Source organism: Eubalaena glacialis, chromosome 14 (genome assembly GCF_028564815.1).
Source record: "Eubalaena glacialis isolate mEubGla1 chromosome 14, mEubGla1.1.hap2.+ XY, whole genome shotgun sequence".
In the NCBI taxonomy this organism is placed as follows: domain Eukaryota; kingdom Metazoa; phylum Chordata; class Mammalia; order Artiodactyla; family Balaenidae; genus Eubalaena; species Eubalaena glacialis.
The window spans coordinates 86,529,350-86,540,350 of NC_083729.1; the positions used below are offsets into that span (position 1 = coordinate 86,529,350).

The window sequence follows — 11,001 nt, forward strand, 5'->3', positions numbered from 1 at the left end:
AAAAAAAAAAAAAAAATCCAATATTCATTTAAAATAGAAATATATAATGTAAATTAGACTACTACCCATCATATTTTTTTTGTGTGCTTATTATGAAAAATGTCCACTGTTGTTTCATGACATGGTCTTAAATCAAAATCACAATATCCAAGGGAAAAACGACTCTAAGAAGAGAAGAAAAGAATTTTTTTTAACAAAAAGGACCAAAGCCATTTTATTAAAATAAAAAGAGTGCTACACCGTCACTCATAAGACGATACCCTACCTGTGGTTTCTTAAAATAATCAAGTCCCCTTCCGATCTTAATCATCCATCCATTGTTGAACCTATTGAAATTAGTATATAGTATTACATTCCAGATATTTAAGTCAGACAATGACCAAAGCTATAATGTATTAAGTGTCAGCTAAATTTCCCCCTAACAAATAAAATCACTTCCTCCAGTAGCAAGAGTTGAACCAAACCTGGGTTTACCTATGGGCTGTGTCTACAGTGAAACAAAACATCCATTAGCTGATAAAGAGTTTAACAATTCAATTAAACTTTCCTCCTGAATTTCACCTTGCTGATAAAGCTTCCCTGTTCTGCTAACAAGTGGCTTCCAAGTGTACTCAGGCAGACTGTGGTGATGTTTCAGGGGTTCCCCTGCCTAGAGGTGGGGGACATAAGCAGGGGGAGCCCTGGCAGGCATGACACAACGTCCTGTCATGCCTACTAGAATATTTAAAAGACCATGAGAAGTAAAACCACATTAAATAAATATTAGTATCACTAGAAAAGGAAATTATCCCAATGCCATAACACTGTGTATAGCTGAATGACAGAAAAGTACTTCCTCTTCTCACATGACACAGAACATGTAAATTTTATTCCATTAGGAAATAGGAAACTCACATACAGGACAAAATAAGCCAGATTTTTTTTTTTCTTCAAAAGTGAAAAGATATGAAAATTGAGCTTTATTTAAATCTTTAATATTTAAATTGAATATTATATGTAATTATATATAACTTATTATGAGAAATAAAAATAAGTATTTTTCAACTGCATAAAAATTAAAATATTACTATACACTAACCTAATTTCCCGGTCGTGTATCAAAGAAGAGTATTCTAATTCCAACTGCACTCCATGATTCCTGAGTGACTCTCTTATTTGTTCCAGGCCACTACTTTGCTGTTCTTTCCCACTGCCCTGTTAATAGGAAAAATACAATTTTTTGCCTCAGTTATTAATATTTTAAATTATTCCTAAGCTATGCAATGTGTATCATAGGTGAATTAAAATGGAAAGATTCTATACTAGTTTCACTGTCCATTATTGCAAACAAGCAACCGAAGAAGATGAAGTAGTTTAAGAGCAACTGTTTTTATCAAAATAATTGTTTTTTTCTCTAACGTGAACATAACACAACTCTGTCCTATCTCCTGAAATGTATTTTATTACGTTAGTATTCTGTGGCTTGGCAAATCTGTAAATATTTTTTATAATTTCTAGAGATGCATGTTTTTTCATAGTAAATTTCTCAGCATGGCACAGGACTCGTTTACTAATAAATCCAGATATCTTTAGTTTTTCTGTAAAAGGAAGTGAAAGTGAATAAACCTATATTCACGTAAAGAATAAATAAAATGTATTTTAATGGTGCTGTTTCGTTATTCAGATGGGGCTTCCTTCTTCTCAAATTAATCCTAGAAATATGAATTCTTTAGAAGCATTCCTATTTAAATCAAAATCAAGAGGACAGAAATTGTCAATAATGCAGACAGTGTGATTGCCTCATAGACTATCCAAGAAACTGAGAAACTACTTGAACAAGAGAGTTTAGCAAAGTGGCCAAATACAAGATATGACATACTGAAATCAACAGCATTTTTCCCAAGGTATTTTATGCCTGTTGTTAGAGAATAAGTTCATTCCCAGTGAAACAGCTCTAGCTGAAGCATGAGGTCCAGGTTTGCCTCGAACTATACCCTGCAACTGAGTAAAGTTCATGACGTTAAGAGAGAGTAAATGCCTTCAGATACCTACTTCATCCAGAGAGGTGAGGAGATGAATAGTTTTTATTTTACATGGTCCCTTAACCAGCATCTCACAAAATCGAAGGAAGTTATACAGCTGAAAGACATTAGGAGGGGTTATTACTAACTTGTACATTTAAAACAATAATGTTTCATCGTATGGGAGTACATTTCACCTACCTGATGAGTGTGTCTAATGTAAGGATCTTCTATCCAAACTTCCGTAACTGTTTCATTCAGGTATTCTTGAAAAAGTGACTCATAACTGAAACCTGTTGCGTTCTCTTCTATTTTAATTTGCTTGTGATATTTTCCAGCTACAAAACACAAGCTTCAATAATAAAACCAGGGACTACTTCCTTTCTTTTTATACATACTATATTTACATCCAGTAATAAATCAGCATCAGATACAAGTTAATTTTTTTTTAACTCGTGCACTCAGCAAACATTTTCAAATGCCTACTCCATGCCAGGCACATTGCAAGATGCTACACACACAAAGGTAAATAAGGCAAAGCATTCCATGTGGGATTTTTCGCCTTCATGGAAGCTGGGCAAGTGGGAAAGTCCAGAGATTTCTTGGAACAGGTTCTTGAACTAAATTCTATAGACCAGGCAGTTTATTCAAGAGGGAACCATATGTATAAAGATATCTAATATTCCTGTCGCCATGAGTAGAACCACAAGCTATGATTCAGTGGCCATCTGGTCCTTCTCTTCAGATTTAAGTCTTTTTATGTCTTGCAACTGAATAGCTGAAGTATTAAATATATAAATGCAATATAATATGGAGTCTAGGAGTCTTTCTTAGAACTTGTAGAGACTGTGTTAAGCAGAAATTTATAGTACTTCTTAATAACCCAAGCCAAAGCCTAGAATGCCACAGCGTCAGCAGGGTAGTTCCATTGTTTTTGTTTATTCAAAATGGCTCATTATTGAATAAGTTATCGAAGACCTTTACGGTTTTTTAAAAATATGACCCTTAATGGTAGTTCCTAATTTATATGGTGGTTGCACTTTTAAACCTTGTTGGAAAACCAGTAGTTTGGATTCTGTTCCTAATATTTCCAGAGATAGAATGTTACCAACTGTGCATCGGTTTTCAAGCCAAGCTAGCCACACAGGTTAATTTAACCCACAGTATTCAAACCACAATGCTGATGGTACTATATTTCATCCAAGTTTTAGAGGGAAATTGCATTGTAGATTTCAACTGGGGGTGAAGGAAACAATTTTATTCCCACTCAACAGAGGACCTCAGTGGGGATAGTCAGGGTGTGCGCTAGTACAGAACACCAGGAAGAGGTGGGGAGAGGGCTGGAGTAAAGAGCGGCTGAGGGCCAGGGGCACTGGGTTTTCTGAGGGCAGCAGTTCCACTGACTGTAGAAAGCAGCAGCCGTGCACTTCAGGTGGCAATGGCCATTGCCATTGTATGTTTGTAAACTGGATCCTCATGAGTAGAGAACCAATTATAAATAGGGAACCATACCTCCTGCATCTCTAATCATTAGGAGTACCTAACTCCTGAAATGTTTTGACTCACAACGAAAATCTCAAAGAAGTGCCAGGAGTTTCTTGAGCTACTTTAATATTTCAGTCATTTTATAAAGGGAAATACAAATAAAATACAGGATTTATATTCAGTATTCCTCTGCAGTATTATTTAAACTGGAGTCTACACATAAGCTTCACGGGGATCTATGAACTCCTTAAAATGGCATGCAAAGTTCTGCAGTACGTCGAGCTGTCCTCAGATTCTCAGGAGGGTATCTGACCCCCACCTTCCCCCCACCAGGGAAGAAAAAGGTTAAGAACAGCTCGTGTACAGACGAATGGAAATGCAGAGTAGACCTGCAAGCTCCAAAGGGCACAGCCAGAAACACTGGGTGAAATGGGCTTTATCACAACAGCACGTACACACACTCTCCAAAACAGCCTCTTTACCTTCTTTTTCTTGATCCAAGTATTTCTTTATGTTTTCTGCTCTGTCCATGTAGTCAGAAATTCTTTTTCTGAGATTAGACTTCTTTGTTACATCTTTGGTGCCTACAAATTTAAAAAATACACTTTCAACTTTCAAAACAGGCTTCCTATTTGGTACAAGCAGTATTTCCCATTTCCCAAGTTTTCCACGGATTTCCTGTCCTTTGGCATGGTCTGTCTTGGTCCTAAAATGCACAAATAATAGGCCCAAATTTAGCCTGATCATGTAGGGCCTTCATTTTTTTTCACTAAGCATTTGAAGCAGCTTTATTTAGGAGTGGGGACTCAGACACCGGGTCTCACTGCTGAGACTTCAAATCTGGTGAGGAAACAAAGGTGGCTTATTACATGTCACTGAGTCTGAGCATTATTTTGTCCTAATTACCCATAAGTTTGAAATCTAAGCATAATCAAAAGATAGCAGGGCTTCCCTCGTGGCGCAGTGGTTGAGAATCTGCCTGCCAATGCAGGGGACGTGGGTTCGAGCCCTGGTCTAGGAAGATCTCACATGCCGCGGAGCAACTAGGCCCGTGAGCCACAACTACTGAGCCTGCGCGTCTGGAGCTTGTGCTCCGCAACAAGAGAGGCCGCGACAGTGAGAGGCCCGCGCACCACGATGAAGAGTGGCCCCCGCTTGCCGCAACTAGAGAAAGCCCTCGCACAGAAACGAAGACCCAACACAGCCAAAATTAAATAAATAAATAAATAAATAAATAAATAAAAATAAAGGAATTCCTTTAAAAAAAAAAAAGATAGCAAACAATATCTATCTATCTTTCTTCCACAAAACCAGCTTCTAGGGCTTCCCTGGTGGCGCAGTGGTTGAGAATCTGCCTGCCAATGCAGGGGACACGGGTTCGAGCCCTGGTCTGGGAAGATCCCACATGCCGCGGAGCGACTGGACCCGTGAGCCACAATTGCTGAGCCTGCGCGTCTGGAGCCTGTGCTCCGCAACAAGAGAGGCCGCGATAGTGAAAGGCCCGCGCACGGCGATGAAGAGTGGACCCCACTTGCCGCAACTAGAGAAAGCCCTCGCACAGAAACTAAGACCCAACACAGCCATAAATAAATAAATTAATTAATTAAAAAAAATTAAAAAAGAAAAACCAGCTTCTATTCCAGACTTCCCCTTTATGGTTTATGCTGAATCATTTTCCCAGCCACCCCAAAAATGGAAGGTATTTTTTGAATATACGTTATCAATAAAGTCTTACTCCAAGCCCCACCCCCAATCAGTCACCAAATCAATTCCTGGCTCCTTCCTTCCTCCCTTTTAATATTGCTTTTATTTTCCATTATAATTTCATTTTTAAACTCTGAGTTTTAAAACATTTTATTTTGAATTAACTATATATTTATGGAAAAGCTACAAAAATGGCACAGAATTCCTTCACCCAGATGCCCCTAGTATTAACATATCACACAACCATGGTACAATTATCAGAGTAAGTAACTTAACATTGACACGACACTATTAGCTCATATACAAACCTAAAGAAAGTTAGTGGAAAAGTTCGTTTTCTGGTCCAGGATCCCACATACCATGTAGTTGTAATGTCTCTTTAGCCTCCTACGATCTGTAACAGTTCCTTTAGTGTGTCTCTGCCTTTTATGACCTTGACATTTAGGAAGAGTACGTGGTCAGTTATTTTGTAGAATGTCTCTCATTTTGGGCTGTTGTGTTTTCTCATGGTTAGACAGACTGAGGTTATGCATTTTTTTAGCAAGAAAATCACAGAAGTGTTGCGCCCTTCTCAGTGGGTACACGATGTTGATGTGTCTTATTCCTGGTGACGCTGACTTTGATCACTTGGTTAAGGTGGAGTTCACAGATTTCTCCACTGGAAAAATCACTATTTTCTCTTTTGTATGGAATCGCTACCTTGTGGGAAGATATCCTGTCTCTCTCCACTCTTCATTTGCTAATTTTAGCATCCGTTGATGGTCTTTGCCTGCAACAATTATTACTGCAGTGTTTGCCAAATGGTGATTTTCTATTTCCATCATTCCTCTTTAATTTATTAATTGGAATTCCACTGTAAGGAAGAGCTGTCTCTTCTCTCCCATCTACTTACTTATTCAACTATGGATTTATATCAATATGGACTCATGGATATATCTTTTATTCTATGGGTTGTAATCCAATACTATCAATATTTCTTGCTCAAATTTTATCAGTGTTGGCTTTAAGAGTTCCATCATGTTGGCTCCTTTGTCCTTTTGACATAACCCATCATTTTTTGAGCACTTCCTTACTTTTTGGTGCAAAATGTTTCATTTTCCCTGCCCCAGCCCTGGAATCAACCATTTCTCCAAGGAGCCCTGGTTCCTTTTATTGGAGAATAGTATCAAGAAATCATATTCTGGGTGCTAACTGTGCTCACTGCTACTCAGGGAGTCTTATCACTACCTCTAGACCCTTTCCGTCAATGCAGGTAGAAAGTACGTGGAGGTTTACTAACACACACATACAACTCTATTTCTATGTCTGTCCATCTGTATCTATATTAAAAACCATGAATTCATGCTGATAACTTTGATCCCACAGGGTTCATTCTAGCCTTCCTCCTTTCCTTACCTGTAACTTCTTTTATTATCCACAATATATTTACTGGCTTGTTCAAGCCTAGTATAGACATAAAATAGTTTGGGAATTCCTAACCCATACCGTTGTGAGAAAATAATTTACCAATTAAAATAATACAATGTTTGTACACTGTTCACTTTGTCTTTAACTTTACGGAATACAGCCAAAATACTATTTTCCAAAGATGCTTAGGTTACCCATTTCTTTCGCTCTCCCTTATGTATAACAATTGAATAACTTAGAGAAGTTATTCACTCCCTCCTCATCCTGCTACCCTACACCCATTTCCCCCTTCTTTCCACCTCTTTCGCACCCACCGCGTATTAATTTCATTAGTTTCTGGTTTTATCCTTCCTGTGTTTCTTTTGAACAAGTGAGTAGACACATGAAAATCTTCTTATATCTTTGTTTTTACATGCAGGTTACCATACTATAGCTACTCTTTGTCCTTTGCAGTTTTCACTAAACAATATATCCTGGGAATCACTCCATATCACTTCACAAAGATCTTGCTCAACCCTCTTTACAGCAGTATAGTACTCCATTGTTTGGCTGTACCATGGTTTACGCAACCACTCTCCTACCCAGGGGCATTTAAGTTGTTTCCAACACTTTGTTGATATCCATATAATTACTGAAATCTTTCCCTTTCAAGTTCTTCTACTGCCAAAATTAATATCATTTAGACCCCTACTTTCTCATGCCTATACTACAGTAGCATAAGAAAATCCTAATATACCCATATATCATCCATAAATCTCTTGTGGGGAATCCTGTTTTTTTGTCCTAAGGTGATATGAGAACTCATACTCTTCCACTACGTTGATATATGTTCCTCTAAACTCAAAAACTTTGAACTTTTTGTCAGGATTCAGCATTTTACGGACTCTTTACAAAGAGGCAGCATGAAAAGTGGTTAACAGTAAAGCATCTGGAGTCAGGCTGTTCTAGTTCAAAACTTGCTTTGTCACTTTTGGCTATGTGACCTTGGCCAGTTATTCAACCTCTCTGCAACCTCATCTGTAGCACAGAAAGAGTAACAGTACCTTAGAGAGTTGTGGAGATGATTAATTATGAAAGAGACTTGCATGTAGGAAATACTCAATAAATGTCAATGTGATTATCATCTACATAATTTTTTCCATATACCTCCCCCCCAGCTTCCTTTAGAACATTTTATCTATCATCTCTTTCCTTAAGCTCTACTGTTACTTTGCTCCTGCCTATACATATACTCTATTTTCTCTGTCCTCTACAAATATAGTACTCCTTTCTTAATCATCATCCTTGATCAGAGTTTGACACTATAGACCCATTCTTCAAACATGCCTTGGTTTTCCAGGCTTGAAATCATACAGCCATCTTCAATTCCCATTCCAGCATCTAATCACGTGCAAGTGCCAGTAATTCAATGTCCAGACTGTCCCCTCCCTTTCCTAATACTGGTGTCGCCCCCCTGGTTCATTCAGGCCCTTATCACCTCTCATCTTGACTACTGCAGGAGCTCCTTAATTGGTCTGCTTAACTTCAGTCTCTTCAGGTTAATGTCTCTCCTATGCTCTTGCCATATTCACTCGTTTATTCAAGAAATATTTACTGAAAACTTACCACATGCCAGGCATCATTCTAAGCACTGGAGACATAGCAGTTAATAAAACAAACACAGTCCTCCCCTATCATTCAAATGAGAGGAAAGACAACAATAAAAATAAATTGGTAGGACTTCCCTGGTGGTGCAGTGGTTAAGAATCCGCCTGCCATGCAGGGGACATGGGTTCAATACCTGGCCCGGGAAGATCCCACATGCCACGGAGCAACTAAGCCCATGCGGCACAACTACCGAGCCTGCGCTCTAGAGCCCGCGAGTCACAACTACTGAGCCCGCGAGCCACAACTACTGAAGCCCACGCGCCTAGAGCCCGTGCTCCACAACAACAGAAGCCACCGCAATGAGAAGCCCGCGCGCTGTAACAAAGAGTAGCCCCTGTTCGTCGCAACTAGAGAAAGCCCACGCGCAGTAACGAAGACCCAACACAGCCAAATAAATAAATAAATAAATAAGCAATGGGAAATTCACAATAGTCAAAAGGTAGAAGCAATCTAAGTGTTCACTGACAGATGAATGGATTTTAAATAAATAAATAAATTGGTAAAACACGTATGTTAGATTGTGGTAAGTGCTATTAAATAAAATAAAGCAAGGAAGAAGGATAAGGGAGTCCCGCGATGGCGGTTGTAATTTTACACTGGGGGTCAGAGAATGGCCTCACAAATAAGGTGATATTTGTGTAAAGACCTGGAAGAGGAGTGGGAGTAGGTCATGCAAATATTTGGGAGAAAAGCATATTCCTAAGAGAGCCGAGCCCTGAAATGCAACTTTAATTACGTCACTCCTTTGTAAAAACTTTAAATGGTTTCTCCTTGTCAATGGAATGAGTTAAAATCTCCCGGCAGTCAAGGCCATCCGCAGTGTGCTCCAAGCCCCAGTCTACCCTTAATCTTTACTTCTCACTCTTTCTCTACAGACCTATGCCAAAGCGAACTGAACCACTTATTTGGTAAAACAGCACAGACAGAATTGGAACACTTTCAGCTGAATTTCTGAAATTCTACTCATCCCTCCAAAACCCCTATCAAAAGCCACCCACACCTTTCCATCCCCCAATGACTGTTAACTGTTTAAATCCGCATTGCACTTGTCCATAGGGCTCCTGGCACTTCTTCCCTGAATTAGAGTTATTTGCATTTACATCTTAACCGGCAAGATCACGTCACTGTCTCTTGTAAGCCCCACAGGATCAGGGGAGCACACAGGAGTGGAACTCCTGTGATACTGCTGCTTCAGAGTCGGACAATGTACACCATCTCTCTTTCTGAGAGTCAGTATAGTAGAGTCTTTAAAGCCTTGGGTTTCAACTGTGACTCTACCAATTGTGGCAGAACTGGAAAGCGAACTTTATTTTTTATGCTGTAAAATGAGGATAACATCACCTCCTACTTCATAAGGCAATTGTAAGAATGAATTGAGATCATGCTTTTAACGTGCTCTGCACACTGCCTGGCACTCAGCACTTACAAATGATGTTACTCTCATTATCATCACCATCATCACCGTCATCATCATCATCATCATATGGTCCCTGCCCAAGGTAGAGTTTTACCATTCTGAGAAAAGTGCTGAACATTGAAAAGCAGCCTCTACTATCTCAAAGCTTCTGAAACAAATCGGAAACACTCAAGCTAAAAAACACAGAGGGGAGATCTGAGGCCAGACTAAGAGCCCCAGGGGCTGGGGAGCAGGGGCTGGTCTTAAGTCAATTTAATACATAATTACTAGGTGTTTACTACCTGCCAGGGATTGTACTGGGTGTTAAGGGTTATCTGTGTACCTCTCAACATTGAATAACCATGTAACAGAAAGTCTTAACTGTCTCCTCTCACAGTCCTATACATTTCTCACACCGAATTTCAGTATACCCGTTTCTCATTAAAAAAAAACTTTTTTTTAAACTTTTAATGAAGGGACTTCCCTGGCGGTCCAGTGGTTAAGACTCCGCGCTTCCAATACAGGCAGCGCGGGTTCGATCCCTGGTCCGGGAACTAAGATCCCACATGTTACGGGTCACGGCCAAAAAAGAAAAAAAAAAAAAATTTTAATGAAAATGTTTAATGAGAAAAGTAAGGAAAAGGGTGTAATGAACACCCTTATTACCCACCACCTAGAGTTAAAAATTGTTAGCATTCTGCCATATTTGCTTCAACTTTCTTTTAAAGTAAAACCAAATTCAGACATCATGACAATTCTTCCCCAAACACTTCTTCAGGCTGCATCTCTAAAATTAAGAACAGATTTCGAAAATACCATACTGCCTAACAAAGTTAATTTTAATGCTACCCAATCCATATTCAACCTTTCCAACTTGATCCCAAAATGTCTTTTACAGTTCATTCAAACCCAAGTCCTTTCAAGGCTTATCTATTACATTTGGTTATGTCTCTTAAAATTCTAGGATAGTAACCCCTCTTTTATTGACGACATCAATCTACTAAAGATATAAAAGAAATCAGTCCACCTGTCCTGTCGACTACCCTACGTTCTGTATTTTAAGGCTTTCTCGCTGTGCACAGTAAGCGTGTTAACTTTCACTCCCGCCCAGACACAGCAGATTGCAGCTCCTTTTCCTCTAATCCTCCCTCCCCGGCTCACTGCTCACCTTTCAGAACCTGCAGGAGCAGATCAATCCCCTCCTGGTAACACACCAGAGCCTGCGGGTACCGGGACTCGGACTCTAGTTCCAACGCCCGCTTTATCACAGTGACTGCAGCTGTGCTTCCAGAGTCCTGGCCCAGGAGTGACCCCGCCATAATGCCGGAAACTCTTCCGCCCCAACCTCCCCCTAGGCTGGCG

The 11,001-nt window shown here is 39.6% G+C and overlaps 1 protein-coding gene across 1 annotated transcript; it reads right to left on the reverse strand.

The window, feature by feature from the left end:
• Positions 1-68: 68 nt before the first annotated feature.
• On the reverse strand, positions 69-10,990 carry MITD1 (microtubule interacting and trafficking domain containing 1). The gene is made up of 7 exons (XM_061210592.1): positions 10,808-10,990; positions 3,968-4,069; positions 2,202-2,338; positions 2,032-2,118; positions 1,079-1,194; positions 266-326; positions 69-164 (listed from the first exon to the last, which is right to left on the reverse strand). The coding sequence occupies exons 1-7, from the start codon at positions 10,956-10,958 to the stop codon at positions 69-71; spliced, it is 750 nt and encodes a 249-aa protein (XP_061066575.1). The 5' UTR covers positions 10,959-10,990.
• Between the last annotated feature and the right edge of the window lie 11 nt (positions 10,991-11,001).

What these genes read in the sequence shown, in the direction of transcription:
- MITD1 (XM_061210592.1), bottom strand. Translation starts at nt 10,958, where the DNA reads ATGGCGGGGTCACTCCTGGGCCAGGACTCTGGAAGCACAGCTGCAGTC. An exon ending in ACATTAGACACACTCATCAG is followed by an intron (nt 2,119 to 2,201) that starts GTAGGTGAAATG and finishes AATGTCTTTCAG; the next exon opens with CTGTATAACTTCCTTCGATT. An exon ending in TCCTCACCTCTCTGGATGAA is followed by an intron (nt 1,195 to 2,031) that starts GTAGGTATCTGA and finishes TCCTATTAACAG; the next exon opens with GGCAGTGGGAAAGAACAGCA.